Here is a 25,016-nt window from a genome sequence, read left to right as displayed (position 1 = left end):
AGAATGTGTATTTTGTTGTTGTTGGATGGTGTGTTCTGTAGATGTTTCTTAGGCCTAGTTGGTTTACAGTGCTGTTCAAGTCTTCTATTTCCTTGCTGATCTGCTGCCTAGTTGTTCTATTATGGTTGAATGTCTATTTCCCCCTCCAGTTCTGTTAGTTTTTACTTCATGTATTTTGGGGCTCTGTTGTTAGTTGTATATATGTTATAATTATTATAAACAATTAATAATTCTTGGTGGATTGACTGTTTCATCATTATACAATGTCCTTCTTTGTCTCTAAAGTCTATCTTTTCTAATATTAATATAGTCACTCTAGCTCCCTTTTTAGTACTATTTGCATGGAGTATCTTTTTCAATCCTTTTACTTTCTATTTGTTACTCTAAAGGAGGCCAAGCACAATAACTGAGAGTAGAAGATAATCAACCAAAAATGTTTGAGACCTCCTAAAATATATATTTAGCTACATTACATTTTTTCTGAAACAAGCTTAATGTCATTAGTGATATGACACAATAGTTAAAAGCATGGGATTGGAAATTAAGACTGCTTGGTTCAGATATGGCTCCGTTATTGCTGTGAAACCCAAGTTTAAGTCATTTAACCTCTTGGATCCTCAGTTGCCTCAGTAATAAAATGGAAATGATAACAGTACCCATCTCATAGGGATTTTGAGGATTATGTGAGATAAAATATGGAAACTACTTGCTACAATGTAAGGCCCATAATAAGCCCTCAAAAAATGTTAGCTTTCATTATTTATCATTATTATTACCAACATGACCAAAATATCAAAGTATCTTTTACCTTATATTAAAAAAATCAGACACAGTTTTATTATATTAATATAATTTTATATTAAACTAATTAAGACTACCAATATAAAAACACTTTGAAAACTATACCATGATATATAAATATTACATGTTATGCTGAATTACCTATATCAATGTTTTCTCTTCCCAGTGCCACAAGTGAGAGAAACAGTATTTCTCTATATAAACTCCTAAGGAGAAAAAGAAGTGGAGAAGATATTACTATTCAAACAGTCTATACATACCTACAAAAATTTTTATGTTAATATAAGCATGAGATATTCTAACAAATCACTCAGCAAACAATATGAATCTGCTTAGAGGAACAATATATTCATTTAAAAGAATGACTTACCTCTGTCTTTTAAAATGAGGACATTTATTCAGTGTCTCTAAAATCTGACTCATTGGTCCATAGACGTCATTCATTTTAATGCTTTTTACCATATTTTTCAATAGTTCCTGGTTAAATGAATTATCACCTTTTTGCAATAAATGGACCATTGGATACTTCTGGGCTGTAAAAGAACAAAAGAGCAGATGAAGAAAAATGTTCTGTGTAGAAAGCAGAATGTAATTAAGCAGCAACTGACAGCTATTTAAAAAGTTACAAAGCAATAAAAATAAATTAAGGGCAATTGATAAAAGAACTGAAATCTAAGAATGAAGTAAGAAGAAAAAAGGAAGAAATAAGACAAATAATGATAAAAATAAGCTTGAAGGCTCAAATACACAATAACTAAAAATACTGTTTTCCTTAATACAGCCCCTGGAAGGAATTTTAAATCAGCAGCCTGGGATGGAGACAAACAAAAAATAAGTACAAAGAAGAAATAGGGACAAGCAATGTGCTAAAAACAAAACTCTGCAAAACAAAACCCCTCCAGCACATACACAGCACCACTCAAAAAACAAAAACAAAAACAACCCCTTGACCTCCACAGACAATAATACTAAAAACATCAAACTTAACACTCACTCTCAAACAAAAGAGTACGATTTTGACCTGTAAGACAAAAAGTAGTGTAAAATAAAAGTCAGTTACACATTAGTTTAGGCTATTTAAAGCAAGTAGAGAGTACTCTCATATGAAGGACATCAACATTCTATGACAGCACTTACTGTGGGCATTCCAGAGGATGTACAACGGCTGTCCTGGATCCTGATGTAATTTCATATTGTCCCACAACATTTGTATTAAAACATATTTACTGTCTTCAGACATACAGTGGCGAGGAATCTGTGTTGAAGAATAAAAAAACATTCATTAATGATCCTTATATGACAATGTTTTGTAAATATTTTATGAAGAGCCTTAAAAATATTTTTTAGGATGCATGTGTGCAAGAGAGAAAAGAGAACAGAAAAATCACTGATTTGTCTGCATTTTATAACCTACCGAAGGGAGATGACCTGAGTTGAGAAGCCAGCGATCCCTAAAGTAGCAGATTTAACAAAGTACTAAGATCAGTGAGAAAGGGTACCATGAAGGGCTAATCTTGACCAGCTTATGACTGAGGGTCCACAGAAAGATGAATCCAGGAGCCCCATTCTCCATCAGTTCGAGACCCTAGCGCAGATGCTCTCACTGAGTTAACCTCTCATTCACCATGTACTGAAAATCCAAACACATGCACAATCACAGACATGAAGTACAAGAAGGGAGAAGACAAAGTTCCTGAACTCAGACACTTTGCCATTTAGTGCCAGTGACAGCATATGAAAAAGAAAAAAAATGCTTGAATAGAGCAACATATCAAAAATACGAGTGAACATATAACAAACTACTTAAATGTTAAACAAAAATTCACAGTAAAGTAATGAGAATGGTAGCACATGACTGCGATATGAATTACAGGTGTCCAACTAAAGTGTTAGGCTTCTTTTTGAAGGAGGTATGAGGCATGAGTGGGGCAAACTCACAAAGTCTTCTCATAAGAGTCATTTACAGTTTATTCTTGAGGCTATAACAAAAAGTCAAGTCCATTTTGTGTAAACTTTATAAGAAGTCTAAAAAACATGACTGTCTTACCGCTAGACTGTAAGGAGAAAAATTATTTGCAACAATTTTATTGATTCAGATGGTTATTAAAAATATTCAGCATAAAATTACTTTTTTGTCATTGGGAATACGCAAACATTACAATGGTGACAGTAGCACTGGCTTTTAGTTAATTTTTACTCTCCTACCTTTGAATACTTGTTACAATGCTCAGAAGAAAGAATCAATCCAGGTAAATTACTGGGTAAGTCAAGACGTCTAAAATACCACACCAGGTTCCAAAAAACAATTGGATGATGGTCCACAAAGTCTGCCACTGTTATTGCATGATCACCTTCATTTTCCAATAAGCTTTCAAGTTCCTTCCATACCACTAAAGGACTAAGATATGGAACAGTGATAGGATCTGGACTTGGGAGGTGCCATTCTAATCCTAAAGAATCCTGTTGAATAAATAAAAACCATAAATAGCAATTACAAGATTGATGATACTAAATCATTAAAAAAAATTCCTGTTGATGATTTCCATATAATTAGAAATGAAACTGTATCATGTAACAAGACACTCTTCTTAACAATAATAAAATTGAAGCTTATAAGGCTGTTTAGCACAAGGGGAACAAACTCATATGTAAATTATCAATGTCCAAATTGTAAAAAACACCAAAATACATACTGTAGCTCCTTGTAAAGTAGTTGGCAGGCTGCCTGTAGGAATGAGCTTCTGTCCTCCATTGTCTTCCTTATCCAAGGTGCCATAAGTACTAACACTCCTGGCCATTGGAAATACTGGACATTTTGACAAAGCTGCTCTTGATCTATCAGCAGGGATCTGAATACTTCGGGCACATGTATTTTCGAGCAACTTTGATTTGCTTGGGCATTGAAAAAAGAAAAAAGCGTATCACTGTCTAGATTTACTTTATTTCACTGACCATGTTCTTCTCTTTAGAATCAGAGCTGCACATAGCAAAGTAAAAGGAAGGAACGATGTTAATCAGGCTTTGGCTGGGAAAAAGGATACAGTTTAAAGTAGCCTAGTCATGTTAATTTCCTTTTTATCCAGTAAACTTTAAATATACAAAGAGTCATTCATTTGTTCAAAACATTTAGTGGACAACTTTTATACTGCAGGAACCACAGTAGGCCCAAGGATACAAAGCAGAAAAAATAGGCACCTATTCCTTCAGGAGTCAGAGCTAGTGGGAGACAAAGAAAGGGCTATAATAGACCTATGATGAAAGAAGGGACACACACAGATTTGCAGTTTTGCAGTCTAAGCATTCAGGATCAAACAGGTCATGCTAGCCTGCTAGTACTATGTAGGCATTTTCTTTTGCACATGCATTTACCAATATAGCTTCACTTGCCCAGCTATATTTGGTGTATTTGGCACTTTTCCAAAACGGAGTCGATTTCGGCATTTGTTTTAAGCACAGACTTACTTGTATTAGGCTTACTGTGTAAGTCTTAGTTTGATTTTATAAGAACTCGAGATTAAGAATCTATTATACATAGGAATTTAAACCTTAAAATGGTCAGCTAATTCTTCTGTCATTACTTGAAATGTATAGTATATGTTGTTAAAATATAGTTCCACATAATCATAATTACCTATTTAGATCAAAATTCCCTTGAACAGAGAGAACAGATGTGTCAAGACCCGAGGCTGATGTTGAGATACAAGACTGCCTTGTCTGCCTTGAAAAGGAGGATGGAAAATGCATATTTTCTGTAGACGGGCTTGACTTCAAAAAGTATCTGTAATGTGAATCAAAGGAGCTTTTTGAGAAAAGAGATATTCTAGGAAACATGATCCTTAAACATGAAGGGGAAAAAAAGCATAAATCATTACCTTCCAGGTCGTCTTAAATCTCTTATTTCGATGTTCAGAAAGGGCAAGAAAAGATTGCCACAAAATGGGCAGGTTGTATTGAGATTTGAATCATCTGCTGTCCAGCCAGCCATGATTTCCTCATCATGGACAAGACAATCACAGGTTCTACAACGAGAGCAGCTCGAGATAAGAACCTGTGGGAGAAAACAGCATTTTATAAAGTAAGCCGGTTAGTGCAATTACAATTTAAAAACCATTTCAATTCATATATCTACTGGAAAAGTAAAACTCAGAAGGATTCAGAAGTTACAAATGAAGAATGGATTACATTCAGTACATTATATAATATACTCATCTTTAACTATTTCACCTAAGTCTATTCCAAAACTTTTGCCTGAAAGGGAAACTTGCATTTAAGTGAGGATTTTTACCATTATAATTACGTACTATAAAATCTGCCATGATTTTATTAATGGAAAACTAAACCCAAGTATTACTTTGTTAATACACAAAATAGGTATTGGTAATTACATGTTATAGATCTGTGCTACTCAAAGTGTGGTCACCAGTAAGGAGCTGGTCCACAAACTCTTACTGGTTTGTGATGAGCTAAGTAAAGAAACTGAGAAGAGGATTTGGAGACCTGTAAAACTAATTGCTGTAACAGCTAAGTCGGTGTGATCAGTAGATTTTAGAAGAGTAACAGCCATGACAGATTGGAACTTAAAATCAGCAACAAAAAAAACCCTGGTCTGTCACTACAGACAGTTTAAGAAGCATTGCTATAGATAAATGTAAATGCTGTCATTACATTAAAATATAGAAATTCCTGAAGCCATCAGAAACTTTGTAAACTGCAACATCAGTGCTCATCATTTATTTTCCAGCTGCATGCAAATTTATTTTCCAAATTTATGCGAATTAGTGTGAAACAGAAACACAAATGTATTTGGAAGCAATTTTTACACAAAAATTAGGGAAAGTTTTTAAAGTGTAAAACTATAACCTTTTTATTGCAAGAAAATGGGATATAGCAGCATACCCAGCAGATATCTACATCAAACTGACACAAAGAATGAAAAACATGATGGAAAAAGTTGACACAAATGCCAAAACTGCTCCCTGTATCCTCATCCAAAAAGTGTGCCTGCACAGCAAAATTAGTTACAAGTGTTTAAGTTGTGAAATAGGGACTTCCCTGGCAGTCCAGTGGTTAGGACTCCGTGCTTCCACCGCAGGGGGTGCGGGTTCAGTCCCCGCTTGGGGAACTAAGATCCCGCATGCTGTGTGGTACGGCCAAAACAAAAAAGAAAAATAAAAGTGTAATAAAAATTCAAAGAGGACATACATAAAACAAGGGGTAAATATAAATACTGGAAATAAAAATGCTTTTGTATGTTGATAAACATGAAAGGAAGTATGGAACTTTTCTAAACAGAAGAAGTCATATGACTTCAATAATCTGAAATACTAGATATTTTAAGTTTATTCAGGAGCAATATACATTCTGAAATTTTCAGATGCCATATATTTAACTTTTTATCATTCTACCAGAGACTATCAGCACTTAAGAAATGTAAATTTTATTAAGTAGTACATGAAGATGTTCTTTTGATTAAATTGTACCTCCATTGCATAGTTCTGGAAGATATTTGTATTACTCGTGTTGCAGGAAGATGCCACTTCTGACTTCCCAGGTAAGGCAAACTTGGACAAGGATCCTGTTCATTATTAAAAAACAAAGAGCAAAACCATTAAAATTAACAGAAAGGATATGAGAATCTTTCACTTTCATAAATTCTCTGGTAAAATGTCAAACAGTTTTATTTAAAACTATTTAAGATGATAAAGGTAATTTAAGAAAAAGCAAATAAATAATGAAAAATGTTTTTCAACATATGCCTTTGTGTACACCTAAGGAAATGTGCTTTAATTCATTACTCACTTATTAAGCACTTTGTACAGACTAGAAGGCATTCCAGTTGTTTGTAATTACTGTTTTGCTGTTTCTATTCTTACATGCTTTAGATAAAAGAAAGTGTTTAGTTCTAAGGTCTAAAAAGTATAAAATAGCTGATCTTATTTCAGATCATGAAAAGAATTACTGGCAACTCTCTGCCTTATAAGGATCTTTAAAATCTGGAACAGTAATCTTGCTTTTAAACACTAGGGAAGAGTTTCCAAGTACATTCTTAAGAGCAAAGGGATATTAGCAGGTATTAAAATGACAGCAAAATAAGGGCAGTTCTGTGGTCAAGTCAATTGCTGACAGTGGCTATATCTAGTTAGGAAAACTGGAAGTAATCAATACATTTTCTATACTTTTTTTTTTCCCAGTAGTTACTACATTTTATGAACGAACAATGGTATTTTTATAAATATAAAGGTTAAAAAAAAGTAACAGTATAAACTACCAGTTCCAAGAAATAGGATAGGAAAACATGTTAAACACCACCATGGGGATGCATAATCCAGACTAATGATCTGATTGCTTCAGCATATAAATGACAAGGGAGAAAAAAAACATAGCTCTAGAGCTTCCTTTAGCCCTAGGTTCTGCCACACAGACAAGCAGAGAGGTGGAGAGAGAGCTGAAGCTTCACATCATCCTTGAAGATGATTAGAAATGGTGGCAACTAGAGTTCTTTCCTGATGGTCCCCCAAAAACCTTCTGTAATCCCCCTCTGCTAAAGCTAGTTCAAAATTGCTACCTATCAGCCTTGACTAATTCAGTCATTTATGTGGGCAGCCTACCTCTTATATCTCATCAATCTACAGCACAGAATAAATATTCTTTTTAGCAAATACGAATCAGGTTGTGAGGTAAGTCTTATTTACTTAGCTCAATAAACAGTTCTGGCATGTTAGAAAAAAAAATAAGAAGCTGGGAACTAATCACCTGATTTCTTCATGAATATACGAAAGGGGGAAAAAACAGGGAACAAAGATGAGAGGGAGTTAGTAGACATGTCAAACAAATGCAACAAGTGGACCTTGTTTGGGTCTCAATTTGAACAAACCACCTATAAAAAGAGTTTCGTAAGATAGTTGTGAAAATTTATATATTTTATATAAGATATATGATAAATATTGTTACATTAAAAAATATGATAATAATATGACAATTTTGTTTTGAAAACAAATGAATGCTTCACAAAAGTCCATAACATGTTCAAAAATGGCCATGCTGACATACAGTGTTAGAAGATGATGTTCATCTGTGAAGGGAGTGGTGAGTAGATGTGGTTATGAGAGGGGGTTCTGGATGCTGTTTATGTCTTGTTTCTTTCTTTTTTCTCCCCCACCCCCAGAAACATTTATTTATTTATTTGGCTGCACCAGGTCTTAGCTGCATTATGCAGGAGCTTCGTTGCGGCATAGAGGCTCTTTAGTTGTGGCATGTGGGATCTAGCTTCCTGACCAGGGATCGAACCCAGGCCCCCTGCATTGGGAGCAAAGAGTCTTAACCACTGGACCACCAGGGAAGTCCCAAGGTTCTGCCTCTTAATCTGATACTGGTTAATCAGTTGTCCTCAATTTGTGAAATGTACAGTATTTACATACATAAAAATGTACACACTACATGTATAACGTAGAGTAAATAATAAATGTATTAAATAAATAAACTTTAATAAAAAGTTACAAAGATATAACATTAAAGTCCTTATGTTTTAGATATATCAATACATGTTGAAGTATTTATGAATAAAATTATATATTGTTTGGGATTTACTTTAAAATAATCCAGTGGGGAAGGAAAAAATGTTGGCAGCAGAAGAGAGGCGGAAAAGATAGAACGAGATTGGCCATTTTGTTGATAGTTGCTGAAGTTGTGTGAAGGGTACGTGGGAGCTCGTTGTGCTATTCCTTCTACTTTTGTGATTGACTATTTCCACAATAAAAGCTTTTTAAAGTAGCAAAGATGCAAATTTGAAAAACATTATAATGCATTCATTCCTCACATCATATAACAGGATAACTTTCAAATGGATTAAATATTTAAATCAGGGGTCAAATCTATTTTTGTATGACCACAAACTCAGAATAATTTTAACATTTTAAAGCACTGTTAAAAAAAAGAAAAAGACAAAAAAGAATATGTGACAGAGATGTATGTGGCCCACAAAACCTAAACTATTTACAATATAGTCCTTTATAGAAAAAGTCTGCTGACCCCAGAAAATGTTAAAAAGGAAATCAGAAGTATGAGAAGAAAACAGTGGTGAGCCTAGGGAAGGGGAAATCTTTCCTAATAACTCAAAATCCAGAAGCAATAGGGCAAAAACTGATAAATTTGATGACGTAAAATTTAAAAGTTTTATGTGGGGAAAATAAAAATCCCTGAACTTGACAAACTTGGAAAAGCATCTGCCACTTATACAAGAGACAAAGGATTAATTCCCTAACATAAAAAAGAGCTATTAAAACTTAAAAAATGTGGGGAGGACCAAAAAGTGAAAGTGAAATGTAGGCAAAGGGCAGTTCACAGAAAAAGAAACACAAATAGTCCTTAAACACATAGATGGATATGCAACTTAATTTATAAGATAAAGAAAAATGAAAACTAAATTGAAATATTCTTCACCTATCAGATGGCAAAAATCTGAAAAGTGTGCTAACATATTTTCTTCACAAGGCTGTGGGGAAATAGGTATTCTTTTTTTTTGTGGTATGCGGGCCTCTCACTGCTGTGGCCCCTCCCGTTGCAGAGCACAGGCTCCGTACGCGCAGACTCAGCGGCCATGGCTCACGGACCCAGCCGCTCCGCGGCATGTGGGATCTTCCCGGACCGGGGCATGAACCCGTGTCCCTTGCATCGGCAGGTGGACTCTCAACCACTGCGCCACCAGGGAAGCCCAAAATAGGTATTCTTATATACTACCTGTGGGAATACAAAATAGTATACCCCTGAGGAAGGAACCTGGCAATATCACTTCAAGGAAAAACTTGGAAGTATCTTCCAAAAATACCCTGGCAAAAATATAATATGACATATATGCATCACAGTATTATTTATAACAGTTAAACACTGAGAACTTAAAGTCCATCAACAGGGAAGTGGTTAAAATAAACCAATACATCCACACATGATGAACAATGCAACTATAAAAATGAATGAGGGACAACACTATGTGATGATATGGAATACTCTTCAGAATATAGTGTTAAGTGAAAAAAGCAAGGAACAGTTAAGTGTTTATAGCATGTTACCTTTTGAGTAAGAAGACAAGGAGGTATTAAGAACACACAAACACACACATGCTTTTTAAAACACATTAAAAAAAAAAGCACATTAAAAAAAGCAACAATGAAAGGATAAATCAAAATGAATAAAAATGGCTACCTCTAGGGACAGTAACAAACCAAGATGAAGGGATGAGGATGGAAGAAGCTAGACTTCTCTGAAAGTGCCTTGGTTCTGTATTGTTTTGAGCCATGCAAATCTTTTACAAAATTAAACATAAAGGAGAAAAAGTAAAGGTACCACAAATCAAATGCAGTATGACCGAGCTGTTTGGACAAACCTTCTAAGGAGGAAGAACCTTCCAGGCTCGTTCTGCTGAAATCAATTCCCTTAGTCCCTGCAGTGGCACTGCTTTCCTGACAAGAAGTGGCTCCTTCCAACTCGTGGCAGACCTCTTCATCTGTTAAAGAGGTAGATTCAGAATCCTGGGCTCCCACTGAAGAAAGACTGGTACGATCAGAACTTTGATCCTAAGGACATAATTATAAGCTTAATTTCCTTCATATTTAAAGTTAGTTATTTAAAAGTTCACTTCAAAGGCAGAGGAAACACCTAATTACTCAGATGATCAGTTAATTAACATTACAACTTCTAGCGGAAAAAAAACCCCAACCAATTTTACAAGGGCATACTGGACAAACATGAGCTGGAGATCAATTTTAAAGAGCATTTCTTAGTAAGATCAAAGCAGATACCTGTTAGTTAGATAACTGCTAACTTTAAGTCTTTGTTTATTGTTAATTTTCTTCCCTGCAAATCCCAGCCCAGGATGATACCATTAGAAAATTACATTTTAATCTTTTAATTTCATTTATGTTTACATTTTATTCTTTTCCATAACAATCCAGGTTTCAAAGACATGTATTTCTAGTTTTCAATTTTGAGAACACCAAAGTATAAGTATTTTTTCCTGGTTACACCAGTAATATGTAAGAAATTTTGATAAACTTTTGTATGAAGAAAAAAAATTTTTTTAATAACTGTTCCACTGCCCAGATAATACATAGGTGTGTGTGTGTATGTGTTACTGAGTTACTTTTAATATTACTTGAAAATTTTTATTGGCTTTTCGGCTATATCTCATTGTGTTTATTTAGTGGGTGCTCTAGGGATTGCAATACATATACCTAATCATTTCCAGCTGACTTAACATTAGTATTGTACCACTTCATATATAATAATACACCGATAACAAATGTCAGTAGGGTGAGTCTCTTAATCACTATGAAACCTCTACACATACTGAAAATCCCATGAGATAACGTTCAAAGTTTTCTTCTGTCCAACTGCAAGTATTTTAAGGAATTTAAAAAGGTTTTAAGGGACTTCCCTGGTGGTGCAGTGGTTAAGAATCTGCCTGCCAATGCAGGGGACGTGGGTTCAAGCCCTGGTCCGGGATGATCCCACATGCTGTGAAGCAACTAAGCCCATGCACCACAACTACTGAGCCTGCGCTCTAGAGCCCGAGAGCCACAACTACTGAAGCCTGTGTGCCTAGAGCCCATGCTCTGCAACAAGAGAAGCCACTGCAATAAGAAGCCCACACACCATAACGAAGAGTAGCCCCCACTTGCTGCAACTAGAGAAAGCCCGCGTGCAGCAATGAAGACCCAATGCAGCCCAAAATAAATAAATTTTTTGAAGAAGGATATATATGTATATATAGCTGAATCACTGTGCTGTATACCTGAAACTAACACGACACTGTAAATCAACCATACTTCAATAAAAATTTTTTAAAAAAAGGTTTTAAAAAAGGGGTCTTATAGAGATTGGTTCAAGATGACAGAGTAGGACAGGCTCTCACTCCCTCCTGCGAGAACACCGGAATCACAACTAACGGCTGAACAATCACTGACAGAAAGACACTGGAAATCACCAAAAAAGATAGCCCACATCCAAAGACAAAGCAGAAGCCACAATGAGATGGTAGGAGGGGTACAATCACAGTAAAATCAAATCCCATAACTGCTGGGTGGGTGACTCACAGACTGGAGAACACTAATACCACAGAAGTCCACCCGCTGGAGTGATAGAAGTCCACCCACTGCAGTGAAGGTTCTGAGCCCCTTGTCAGGCTTCCCAACATGGGGGTCCAGCAATGGGAGGAGAAATTCCTAGAGAATCAGACTTTGAAGGCTAGCAGGATTTGACTGCAGGACTTCAACAGGACTGAGGGAAATAGAGACTCCTCTCTTGGAGGGCACACACAGAGTAGTGTGTGCATCGGAACCCAGGAGAAGGAGCAGTGACCCCAGGGGAGACTGAACCAGACCTACCTGCTAGTGTTGGAGGGGCTCCTGCAGAGGTGGGGAGTGGCTCTGTCTCACCATGAAGACGAGGACACTGGCAGCAGAAGTCCTGGGAAGTACTCCTTGGCGTGAGCCCTCCCAGAGTCAGCGATTAGCACCACCAAAGAGACTGGATAGGCTCCAGTGTTGGGTTGCCTCAGGCCAAAGAACCAACAGGGAGGGAACCCAGCCCCACCCATCAACAGTCAAGTGGATTAAAGTTTTACTGAGCTCTGCCCACCAGAGCAACAGTCAGCTCTACCCACCACCAGTCCCTCCCATCAGGAAACTTGCACAAGCCTCTTAGATAGCCTCATCCACCAGAGGGCAGACAGCTGAAGCCAAGAAATCTGATGAATATAGATGCAAAAATCCTCAACAAAATACTAGCAAATAGAATCCAACAACACATTAAAAGGATCATACACCATGATCAAGTGGGATTTATCCCAGGGATGCAAGTATTCTTCAGTATACGGAAATCAATCAATGTGATACACCATTAACAGATTGAAGAATAAAAACCATATGATCATCTCAATAGATGCAGAAAAAGCTTTTGACAAAATTCAACACCGCTTGATGTCAAGCCTCAGTAAATTTAAGAAAACTGAAATCATATCAAGCATCTTTTCTGACCACGACGCTATGAGATTAGAAATGAATTACAGGGAATAAAACGTAAAAAACACAAACACATGGAGGCTAAACAATACGTTACTAAATAACCAAGAGATCACTGAAGAAATCAAAGAGGAAATCAAAAAATACCGAGACACAAATGACAATGAAAACATGATGATCCAAAAACCTATGTGATGCAGCAAAAGCAGTTCTAAGAGGGAAGTTTATACCTGTACAAGCGTACCTCAAGAAAAATCTCAAATAAACAATCTAACCTTACACCTAAAGGAACTAGAGAAAGAAGAACAAAGAAAACTCAAAGTTAGCAGAAGGTAAGAAATCATAAAGATCAGGTCAGAAATAAATGAAATAGAAACAAAGAAAACAACAACAAAGATCAATAAAACTAAAAGCTGGTTCTCTGAGAAGATAAACAAAATTGATAAACCATTAGCCAGACTCATCAAGAAAAAGAAGGAGAGGATTCAAATCAATAAAATTAGAAATGAAAAAGGAGAAGTTACAACGGACACCGCAGAAATACAAAGCATCCTAAGAAACTACTACAAGCGACTCTATGCCAATAATATGCACAACCTGGAAGAAATGGACAAATTCTTAGAAAGGTATAACCTTCCAAGACTGAACCAGGAAGAAACAGAAAATATGAACAGAGCAATCACAAGTAATGAAATTGAAACTATGATTAAAAATCTTCCAACAAACAAAAGTCCAGGACCAGATGGCTTCACAGGTGAATTCTATCAAACATTTAGAGAAGAGCTAACACCCATCCTTCTCAAACTCTTCCAAAAAATTGCAGAGGAAGGAACACTCCCACACTCATTCTATGAGGCCACCATCACCCATACCAAAACCAGACAAAGACACTACAAAAACAGAAAATTACAGAACAATATCACTGATGAATATAGATGCAAAAATCCTCAACAAAATACTAGCAAATAGAATCCAACAACACATTAAAAGGATCATACACCATGATCAAGTGGGATTTATCCCAGGGATGCAAGTATTCTTCAGTATACGGAAATCAATCAATGTGATACTTGGAAGAAATTAAAGATGATACCAACAGATGGAGAGATATACCATGTTCTTGGATTGGAAGAATCAATATTGTGAAAATGACTATACTACCTAAAGCAATCTACAGATTCAGTGCAATCCCTATCAAATTACCAATGGCATTTTTTACAGAACTAGAACAAAAAATCTTAAAATTCGTATGGAGACACAAAAGACCCCGAACAGCCAAAGCAGTCTTGAGGGCAAAAAGGGAAGATGGAGGAATCAGACTGACTGACTTCAGACTATAATACAAAGCTACAGTCATCAAGACAATATGGTACTGGCACAAAAACAGAAATATAGATCAACCCACACACCTATGGTCAACTAATCTATGACAAAGGAGGCAAGGATATAAAATGGAGAAAAGACAGTGTCTTCAATAAGTGGTGTTGGGAAAACTGGACAGCTATATTTAAAAGAGTGAAATTAGGGCTTCCCTGATGGTGCAGTGGTTTAGAGTCCGCCTGGCGATGCAGCTCACAATGTTCATTGCAGCTCTATTTACAACAGCCCGGAGATTGAAACAACCTAAGTGTCCATCATCGGATGACTGGATAAAGAAGATGTGGCACATATATACAATGGAATATTACTCAGCCATAAAAAGAAACGAAATTGAGCTATTTGTAATGAGGTGGATGGACCTACAGTCTGTCATACAAAGTGAAGTAAGTCAGAAAGAGAAAAACAAATATCGTACATTAACGTATATATGTGGAACCTAGAAAAATGGTACAGATGAACTGGTTTGCAGGGGAGAAATTGAGAGACAGATGTAGAGAACAAACGTATGGACACCAAGGCAGGAAAGCGGCTGGGAGTGGGATGAATTGGGAGATTGGGATTGCCATGTATACACTGGTGTGTATAAAATGGATGACTAATAAGAACCTGCTGTATTAAAAAAAAGAGGGGGGTCTTTCATATTAACCAGATATTTACCATCTATTTTACTCTTTCTTCATTTCCAAAGACCCAGGTTTCTTTGTGGTATAATTTTTCTTCAGCCTGAAGAACTTCCTTCAGCGTATTTTATACAGCAGGTCTGCTAGTCATGAATTCTTTTCCTTTATCCGAAAATGTTTTTATTTCACCTTCACCCCCTAAAGAATATTTTCACTGGATATGGAATTCTGAGTTGACAGGCCTTTTCTTCAACAGGTTAAAAGTGTTGTTCCACTGTATTCTTCCCTCCACAGATTATGATGAAAACAAGTTGCCATTCAAATCCTTATTCCTCTGTAGGTAATATGTCATTTTTGTTTAGTAGCATTCAAGATACTATTCTTGTTTTTTTTTTCTAGCAGTTATTTTCTTATTAGAAATGGATATCTTTGGTTATTAACAGTTTGCTTTTATGTATATATAGGTGTTGTTTTCTTTGAGTTTATCCTGTCTATAGTTTACTGAGTATCTGCAAATCTAAATCTTTTACTAAATTTGGGAAATTTTATCCATTATTTCTTCAAATATTTTTCCTACCATAATCTCTTTCTCCAATTCTTTTGGAATCCCAATTTTATGTTATACATTTTGATATTGTCCCACAAGTCTCTGAGGCTCTGTTCATTTTTATAAAGTCTCTCTCTGTTCTTCCAACAGCATAATTTCTGTTACTCAATCTTTAAGTTCAATGGCTCTCCTTTGTCATCTCCATTCTGATATTGAACCCATCCAATGAGTTTATTTCAGAGTGTATTTTTTATGATAAAATTTTTTGACAAATAATTAATTTTTCTGGTTAAGAATTCCTTTCTTTTCTTATTTGAAATGTGTTTTTTCTTTACTTCAGGGAATCTAGTTATAATAGCTGCTTTGAAGTTTCCGTCTGATAATTCCAACATCGGGGTTATCTCAGGGTTGTCTTTCCCTTGAGAATTAGTCACATTTTCCTGGTTCAAGTAATTTTGGATTTTATTTTGGACACCATGAATGTTATGCTGTGTAGTCTGGGTACTTTTATAATCTCTTGGAGAATGTTGAGCTATTGTATTAGCAGGCAGTCAACTAAGTTATGTTCAGATTGTAATTTGTGTTTTGATTTTTGTAGGTGGTGATTTAATCCCCAGTTTAATTCTCTAAGCCTTGTCCATGCTGGTCTGCATCTATCCCATGTATGTGTAGCTCAAGGGTGAGGCTCAGACTTGTGTGGGCCATGCACAGAATTAGGAATCCTTCTTTCACAGATTCCCCTCATACTCTCCAGCCCACAGAGACTCCCTTCTCTGGTTCCTCTGTCCAGGAAATATGGGGATTCACTTGAAGTTTTAGCTGCCAGGGATGCCATGCCACACTGTGACTGGGACCTGCTCTTGGAGCAAAAATGTATGAGAAAGAAAATGGGAAAATTTCCCCACAATCTGCTGCTTTTATTTTTCAGAATCTTTAGATAGTTTTTTTTGTATTTTGTTTGGAGTTTTTAGTTGTAAATCAGTGGGAGGGACAGGCTTTAGTAGCCTTATGTTACCACAGTGGAACTAAAGCTCTCACCCAAATTTTTAAAGAGTATTTTTGCTGGGTACAGAAAAACAGGTTGGCAGTCATTTTCTTTCAGTACTCTAAAGATGTCTTTCCAGTGTCTTTTGACATCAAATTTTCTATTCAAAAGACAACTGTCAGCTTTCTTACTGCTGCTCTTTTGAAGGTAATACCTCTCTCTTTGGCTCCTTTCCGGATTTTCTCTTTGTATTTCATTTTCATCTATTTTAACATAAGATGCCTAAGTATAGGGTGTTTTTTTGTTTTGCATTTATTCTGCTTGACATTTGTAGATCTTCTAAATATGTGAGTGACATCTTTAATCACTTTTGGAAAATTCTTGGCCATTAGCTTTTTTTTTGCGGTACGTGGGCCTCTTGCTGCTGTGGCCTCTCCCGTTGCGGAGCACAGGCTCCGGACACGCAGGCTCAGCGGCCATGGCTCACGGGCCCAGCCGCTCCGCGGCATGTGGGATCTTCCCGGACCGGGGCACGAACCCGTGTCCCCTGCATCGGCAGGCGGACTCTCAACCACTGCGCCACCAGGGAAGCCCGGCCATTAGCTTTTTAAATGTTCCTTCTACCCCTTTTTTTCTTCTTCTTCTGGAACTAAATTACATCAATGTTAGGCATTTTCACTAAACCCCACATTTTTTCCTGTATTTTCCAATGTTTTTTCCCTGTCTGTACTTCACTGTGGATATTTTCTACTAACTTCCCAACTAGTTTACTAATCTTTCTTCTCCTGTTTTTTTGTCTGCTGTTAAATCTAACTACTGCTTTCTTAATTTCGCATCTTTTTCAGTTCTAGAACTTACACTGGTTCTTTTCAAAAGATAATTACCTGGTGAAATTTTGCATGTTTCTAGCTTTTTTTTTCTCACCCTTTTCTCTATTTTCTTGGACATATCTTAATTACTTCAAAGTATCTCGCTAATTCAAATATTTAGATCACCTGAAGGTCTGTTTCCTCCATCTGTTTTTCTTTTGTTTTTAGTTATGGTCCTTGTCTCTCAGTACAGCTTTTTTTTTTTTTTTAATATTTATTTATTTGGCGGCACTGGTCTTAGTTGCAGCATGTGGGATCTTCGCTGTAGTGTGTGGGATCTTTAGTTGTGGTGTGCGGGATCTTTAGTTGCAGCATGCAGGCTCTTAGTTGAGGCACGCAGGATCTAGTTCCCTGACCAGGGATGGAACCCGGGCCGCCTGCACTGGGAGTGCGGAGTCTTAACCACTGGATCGCCAAGGAAGTCCCTCAGTATAGCTATTTTTAATTCAATAATAGAATACAAAAAATTATATATAAAAAACCGTAAAGAGTCCAGTTGATGTTCTGGTCCTCTGGAAAGGACACACTTTTTCCTTGTTAGAGTAAAGGCTGATTAGTTTAATCTAATCACAGACTGAGTCCAGCCTAGGTTGCAGTTTTGGTCAGGTTCAGTCTACCTCTGTTTTGCCAATGCTCCTAAGGCATAGCTCTACAGGAATTTGAACTAAGGGCCTGGTGTGTACACCAAAGCTTCCCTGCCCTCACTTTCCCCAGCTCCCAGCAGCTTATGAACTAAGCTGTTGTATTCCCAGCACCATGAAACTGCTGAGAACTCTTATTTATCAGAGACTTTCTGCTTATGTTTTCAGACTCCTGTTTCTTGCAGTATCAGTACTTGGAAAATGTCCTGAAGGAAAAAACTTGTGTATCTGAAGACCCTCCAGTCTCTATTTTGTCTCTCTAGCTCTACAAGATCCCAAAAGTCCTGCTGCCCCCTCACCTCTCCACAGTCCTCTGATAAGGCAAAGCCTGGATTTGCAACCTCTTGCTCTGTGCTCAGAGTAAGCAAATGCCCTCAAGGAAAAAGGAGCTATAAAATTTCAGCTCATCTCTGCAATTCTCCTCTCTCTAGAATCTTGCCCCTCTACTTTCTAGTTGTTTCAGCCGTTCTCTGATGACTTTAAACAAATACTTCCATATTTCATCTAGCTTTTTGCTTTGGGAGGTATGCAGGTGTATCACAAGGTACTCCATCCTAACCAGAAAGAGAAATCCTATGCCTGGCTGGTAATTTTTGAAGGCAATAAATAATGAAGCTCAGTAAGCATTTTCATATGACTCTAATTTTTACTCCAGCTACAGATTACTTTCTTTCAAAACTGAACTAAAAATATAACCTTAGTTAGTGGATTCTTTCCTTTCGAAGTTATTGTTCAAGTCCAAATTCTGATACTTACAAACCTTATGCATCCCAAGAGTCCTTTCTGTAAAGCTGTATTTTAGGAGAATGGTAAAAACAGACATCTTTGCAAGTAAGATACTTTTGGTGGTGGAGGAGGGTAAAAGGAAAAGTAGGAAACACTAATACACCTACCTTGGATGATGTGGTGTACATGGTGAATCTTGAATACCATTTGCTTGCTTTCTCTGCAACTCCTTTTCCAGCAGTGAACATACTGTTTCTTAGAACATCTAGTTTAGGTACTAGTAGTGTATCTAAATTAAATGAAGGTGATGAATGGGTTAATGCATCTTGAGATTCTTCTCTAAATGGGCAAGTAGGTGAGAAGGCTGGAGAAGACCAGAGTCTATCCCTTGGTCTGTCTTCGCTTTTTGAGTAACTTTTAGATTTGGTAAGTCTCACTGGCCCAGGAGAATTAGGAGGCAGGCTAGATCTTCTGCATGCCTTGACCAACGTTGGACTTTTCTTAGTGGTTACTTTATCATCACAGGCCCGTTGTAAATCAATGCTTGGTGTTCGACTTGTCAAAGGACTGCTCATGTTATTCATATACATCACAATTTCTTCAGCTAAATCCCGCCTAGCAGATGGTGTCGAAACGCTTTTGCTATCATCTTCCTCCTCTTCCTCCTCCTCTTTTTGCTGCTGTTCAGTCTCAGCAACCAAAAGAGAGAGGGGATCAAATCCTGTTGCAACATCAGTTTTTTCGAAAGGTTTTACTGAAAAGCTGCTATTCAAGCGTTGACTCCTCTTAGGATTTTGTGGAGCAATGTACCCCACTTTTGATCCATCTGTTTCATTGTCTAAGTCTTCTAAGTCAAAAATAACAGGAGAATCCACTTTATCTGCCAAACAATTAGAACCATCAAAAGGTGTATCATCATCACTAGATTCCTTCTCTATACTGTCTCTCTTTGATCTTAAAGATGGCTTTCCAATATCAAGACTATTTGGTCTTGTGCTTTTTGAGATTACATTTGAAAGAATTCTTGCATCAGCTCCTAATTTTTCAACCATATCTCCAGGGTTTGCTTCCTGGTTAATTCTATTGAGCATAAGTCCCATTAGTACTCCTCCACTAAGATTTCGGTTTCTATTTCCCCAGGACATTTGCTGCTGCAAATTAGGCTCATTGTCACTTTTATGTCTTTTTCTGAAGCATCTACTGTGAATGTTTCCTGTTTCATTTGTATCCTCAAAAGATGATATTAAGAGCGGCTCAGACGAACTTTCTAAAAAACAAGAAAAGTGTTTTTAGCCACGAAAAATGTAACATGCAAATATAAGTTGTCTTAAATATTTAAGATACTAGTAATAAAATGATAACAGCAAGCACTCATCAAGTGCCTGCTATTTCACAGATGCTATACTAGGCACTTTACTCACATTATCTACCATAATCATTCCAACATCCTTATGGGTAGAGAAAAAACTGATAGATTACCTAGACCAAAGTTACCCAGTCCTTAAGCGAGAGAACTGGGATTCAAATCAAATATGAAGGGTATGATCTGAGATATAAGGATGCACTGCTTTTTTTTTTTTTTTTCTTTTTCAGTACATGGGCCTCTCACTGTTGCGGCCTCTGCCGTTGTGGAGCACAGGCTCCGGACGCACAGGCTCAGCGGCCATGGCTCACGGGCCCAGCCACTCCGTGGCATGTGGGATCTTCCCGGACCAGGGCACGAACCCACGTCCCCTGCATTGGCAGGCGGGCTCTCAACCACTGCGCCACCAGGGAAGCCCGGATGCACTGCTTTTTAAAACTTGTAAGATTAATATTTACCCTTGGTATATTTAACAACAATAATAATGAATTTATGTCCATTTCACTGAACGGATTAAATAACAATGGTTATACAATTGTGGTTGTGCTAGACGACCTTAAGATTCTGAGTCTTCTGCCTATAAAAACAAAACCAAAAACACTAAACCAAACCAAATAAAAGGCAGCTATGTGAGCTTTATTCATAAATAAAAATTATTTTTAAAACTCCAAATCCTTATGACTATAGATGTGGCTAAGTAATTTTACCTTTGCTTTACATATTGATTCAAGTTTATAACAGTCAAATGTGAATGGCCACTTTCTATTCAGAAACACTGTTCACTGCTTTTTACCAAATTACTTAGGTACCTACGCTGAAAGCAGAAATCTAGATTTTTTGATCACTTTAATTGTCCTTATGTGGGAGTCTTCTAAAGCATTAGTCTAGGTATGGTATTGTCAACTACTCTTTTTTTTTTTTTTTAATAAATTAATTAATTTATTTATTTTTGTTTGTGTTGGGTCTTTGTTGCTGCGCGCGGGCTTTCTCTAGTTGTGGTGAGTGGGGGCTACTCTTCGTTGTGGTGCGCGGGCTTCTCGCTGCGGTGGCTTCTCTTGTTGCGGAGCACGGGCTCTAGGCATGTGGGCTTCAGTAGTTGTGGCGCACAGGCTTAGTTGATCTGCGGGATGTGGGATCTTCCCGGACCAGGGCTCGAACCCATGTCCCCTGCATTGGCAGGCGGGGTCTTAACCACTGCGCCACCAGAGAAGCCCTTACAGCCCTTCTTGCCAGTATTTAATATCAGGGTGTTTTTACATTTACTTATTTGATTAATGTTTTCCCAGCCCTCCCATGTACTTCTCTATGGAGGCAGGGACCATGTTTATTTTTGTTCTTTACCATATCCTCAGTAGCACCTGGCATATGGTAGCAGGTATAGTAGGAGCTCAAAAAATAATCACTGAATGAATATTGTCTGCTGGGAAACAACTGCAGCCAAGAGACCAACCCAGAATATAACATAGTATAATATATTATAATATGCCATGTTACAGCTAAATGTGGTAGCTAAAGGTAAAAAGTTAAAGCACACTAAAAGCAGAATTAGGCTTAAAAAAACATTTCAGAGTATGTTTTCATACTTCAGAGCATGTTTCATTTCAGAGTAAATTGTCTTGTGATTGAATTCTCAGTAATTCAATATAAATTTATCAAAATGTTAAAATTCCCAAGATAACCATGAAGTAACCATAGGGTGATGATTTTCTTTCAATTACCAACCAAACATTAAAACATTTCTTTGGTTATTCCACTCCCACATCTTTTAGAAGCTGTCATTTATTTATATAATGATATAAATAAAATATACATATACTGTACTGCAACACATGAAGAAACTTGAAAGGTGTTTTGAATTCTAGCAAGTACTAGTATGTAAGAAAAAAGTTGCAGAAAAGTAAGTATTCCTATAAATCCCACATAGAGTCTTTGGTAGTAGTGATAAACCCAGAGTACTTAACAGATGGGAAAGTTTTCAAGTCAAAAATCTAGAGCAGGGGTCGTCATGGGCCAGAAAGTAAATATTTTAGGCTCTGCAGGCCATAAGGTCTCTGTGGCAACTCCCCAGCTCTGCCAACGTAGTGCCAAAGCAGCCATAGACAATATGTAAGTGAATGAGCTGGGTGTGTGACAATCAACCTTTGTTTATGAACACTGAACTTTCATATAATTTTCAGGTGTCACAAAATATTTTTCTTCTTTTGATTTTTTACCATTTAAAAATGTAAAAAAACATCCTTAGCTTGTGCGCCTGTACAAAAACCAGGCTGTAGGCCTGGTTTGGCCCATGGGCCACAGTTTGCCTACCCCTGAGTTAGAGGCATATCTAACTATGCTGCAGAAAAACAAACATCATTGCAGCAGCAGGGCCCTTTATAGAGATATTTCAGCTTTGACAGCACAAGTCCTTCAATGTTTGTTTAGATTATAATGATGCAGAACTGAGCTAATACAAAAAATCAAATAATGTAATTATGAAATCAGACTATTAACACTAGAAACTCTGAATCTTATGTCTGTTTAGTGCCCCCCAAAACAGTCTGATGAAAAACTTGTGAGACCAGGTATTATCCCAGATCCTAAACTGACTTTTCCATTAAGTAGCTGAGAACTTATGGGACCTGCCAACAGTCCGACTACGCCTGAGTTTCCTCATCTTTGAAAGAGTGCTAATACCCGCTTCTCACTAATATAAGCACTGCTGTAATAATAAATGAAAAATAATATATAAAAAGTGCTTTGAAAAGAAAAAATATTAGGTATTGTTATTTAAACTACCTGAAGGACTATCCTTTCGCCTCTGAAAAAAACAGGAACAACACGAAGACTAAGGAACTCTATGCTTCATTTAAAAATTGGCGAGGTGTCTGGTACCCTCAGATTGATCATCTCACTTGCTCCCCACTTCCCCCTTCCCAAAACTCCCCACAGTCCAAACTCAAAAGGCAGCTTGTAGGTATGTCCCTTTACTTTGTTATAATAAAAGCTTAAACAAACTATATTATAAAATACAGAATTTAAGCTTCTAAACTATACCATGAGAGGCTGCACAAGTATACCAAAAAACCAAAACCAAAACCAAAACAAAAAAACGAAAAATGAAAAAATCCCTTGAGAATTAAGACTTAAAAAAAATATATTCACTAGAAATACAGATACAAGTTATTCTGCACATAACAGACGAATACCATTCAACTTACCTGTGCTTTCTCCTGATGTTTTATCAGCACTGTTAGTTGCAGCACTGAGGCGAACTATACTGGAAGAACTTTGATAATTGAGCTTAGGAAGACAATCAGCACTTCCCTTTGCACTCTCGCTCTCTGACACTGTAAAGATTAAAATGCAACTGTTAAGATGAAATCTATATACATCAGAGGAGCCATAAAGAGAAGTAGCTTTTAGTTCTAAATACTTCTACTGGAAAATACGTGATGAGAAAATACTGAACACCTCTATATTTGTCAATCACGAATAACTGATACCATTCATTCAAGTCCTCAAGGTGTGTATCAAACAACTAAGTACTGGTTACACATGAGGTCCGTGAATACATTTTATATTTCTTCTTTGGTTGTGAAACACTGCTTTTGACGGGGGGAGGTAAGCAGGAAAAATATAAGTCACAGACCATTAATAAAAGCATTAAATAAAAATACTGTTAAGCCCCAGAAAAGAGCCACTGTTTGAAGAAATATATATATCTACTACAAGAATAGTATTTGATTGGAGGGTGTTTTGCCACTGAGACTACAAACTTCACACATGAAGTACTCGTACATTGGAATATTAGGTGGTGTAGAGGGCTTTTATAATGGGAGGAAATAGGAGTAACAATGGGAAAATGAAACATAAAATTAGTACTTTTATACTTAAAGTCACTCGACTTTTCTATTAATGTAAGCTCACAGTTTTATACAATATCAACTTAGTACCTACAGGAACTAGAATCACTCCCTTTCTTATCTTCTTCTTCTTGAATGTCCTCAGTAGATGTATCCCCTCTTCTAACTTCATCCTTAGATAGTGAATTATATCCAAGGTCAGACTGGCCACCTGGAAAAAGAAAAAGACAAAAAACCCTATGCTGTTTATCATCAACTTCTTTAGTAAGAAGAACTGGAATTAGAAGCAACACATTGGTGTTTAGATTTACTCATAGAAATTTTTCTGGATAACTTCCAGTTGAAAGCATTATTTTGTTAGTTCCTCCCCATCTCTATTAACATAAGAAAGGGATGATCACAAAATAATTTATTTTTACTTTCACAATGTAGTCAACAGTAATTACGTATGTTCACACTATTATCTGGGCTCCAAAAGACACAGACAAACCACACATTCTTTATACAAGTCCATGACCTTTCTAGGTGAAGGTCTGAGATCCAGCTAAGCAACGGAGAAGAAAAATCTGCAGGGAACTCCTAACAAAACACTCACACACAGATCACTGGAGCCAAATGTCTAAATCATCTGACCAAAAAAATGGGTTTATTTAAACTTACTGATAGGTAGTTATTCTGAAAATTCAACTGAATAATTACTGAATTGCATATGGGTACAAATACATGGGAATGAGAAAAAAACCTAGTGTTAAAGCTATTAAGAAAAGCAAACTCTGCATCAATATAAGAAAACTTCTAATATACTGTTCTGTTAAAGAGGCTCTCTGTAATTTTCAGCAAATTGTTTTCACTAGATTAGCATCAAAACATAAGGTTTTGAATTCTAGTACTCTACCTTAGAAGACATGATTTTAAGTAAACCACTTAACCTTTCTGTTTGAATCTCAAGTTCCCAGATTTATAATATAAAAGGTTGTTATGATTATATGAGTATATGACTGCATTTAAAATGGTTTTATAAGCTTGCAAAGAACTATCTAAAGAAATTGTATTAAGTATCACTAGGTATTTACTTTAATATCTTTGTTATAATTTTGAGTTTGGTATTTTTTCTAATCAGTTTCATCTCTATTTCCAAAGAAACTATAAATTATAAAATATGAAGATAATCTTGATAAAATTCATGCTTTTATTATAAGGTCTGCACTGCTTTAAGATGGCCTTT

At 36.7% G+C, this 25,016-nt stretch overlaps 1 protein-coding gene across 8 annotated transcripts in view; it reads right to left on the bottom strand.

Moving 5' to 3' along the window:
* The window catches only part of DENND4A (DENN domain containing 4A), a 156,981-nt gene that overhangs the window by 43,803 nt on the left and 88,162 nt on the right, over nucleotides 1–25,016 (bottom strand). For 5 of the 8 annotated variants that reach the window (XR_003001837.1, XM_024735209.1, XM_024735207.1 and 2 more), the window contains 13 exons: nucleotides 23,886–24,002; nucleotides 23,147–23,275; nucleotides 18,751–19,850; nucleotides 10,181–10,370; nucleotides 6,282–6,376; nucleotides 4,674–4,849; nucleotides 4,433–4,579; nucleotides 3,495–3,693; nucleotides 3,007–3,261; nucleotides 1,939–2,056; nucleotides 1,796–1,822; nucleotides 1,172–1,334; nucleotides 943–1,007 (listed from right to left, as the gene is read on the bottom strand). Coding sequence is in view for 7 of the 8 variants with exons in the window: in XM_024735209.1 (XP_024590977.1) it covers nucleotides 943–1,007; nucleotides 1,172–1,334; nucleotides 1,796–1,822; nucleotides 1,939–2,056; nucleotides 3,007–3,261; nucleotides 3,495–3,693; nucleotides 4,433–4,579; nucleotides 4,674–4,849; nucleotides 6,282–6,376; nucleotides 10,181–10,370; nucleotides 18,751–19,850; nucleotides 23,147–23,275; nucleotides 23,886–24,002 (2,781 nt within the window). In the remaining variant the exon portion in view is untranslated. The remainder of the gene's footprint in view (nucleotides 1–942; nucleotides 1,008–1,171; nucleotides 1,335–1,795; nucleotides 1,823–1,938; nucleotides 2,057–3,006; nucleotides 3,262–3,494; nucleotides 3,694–4,432; nucleotides 4,580–4,673; nucleotides 4,850–6,281; nucleotides 6,377–10,180; nucleotides 10,371–18,750; nucleotides 19,851–23,146; nucleotides 23,276–23,885; nucleotides 24,003–25,016) is intronic. The other 3 variants (XM_024735211.1, XM_024735214.1, XM_024735212.1) reach the window with 1 other exon arrangement.

This window comes from Neophocaena asiaeorientalis, unplaced genomic scaffold (assembly GCF_003031525.2).
Source record: "Neophocaena asiaeorientalis asiaeorientalis breed wild unplaced genomic scaffold, Neophocaena_asiaeorientalis_V1.1 scaffold264, whole genome shotgun sequence".
NCBI lineage: Eukaryota > Metazoa > Chordata > Mammalia > Artiodactyla > Phocoenidae > Neophocaena > Neophocaena asiaeorientalis.
The sequence above is the reverse complement of the archived record's forward strand: the minus strand, read 5'-3'. Positions and strand labels throughout refer to the sequence as shown.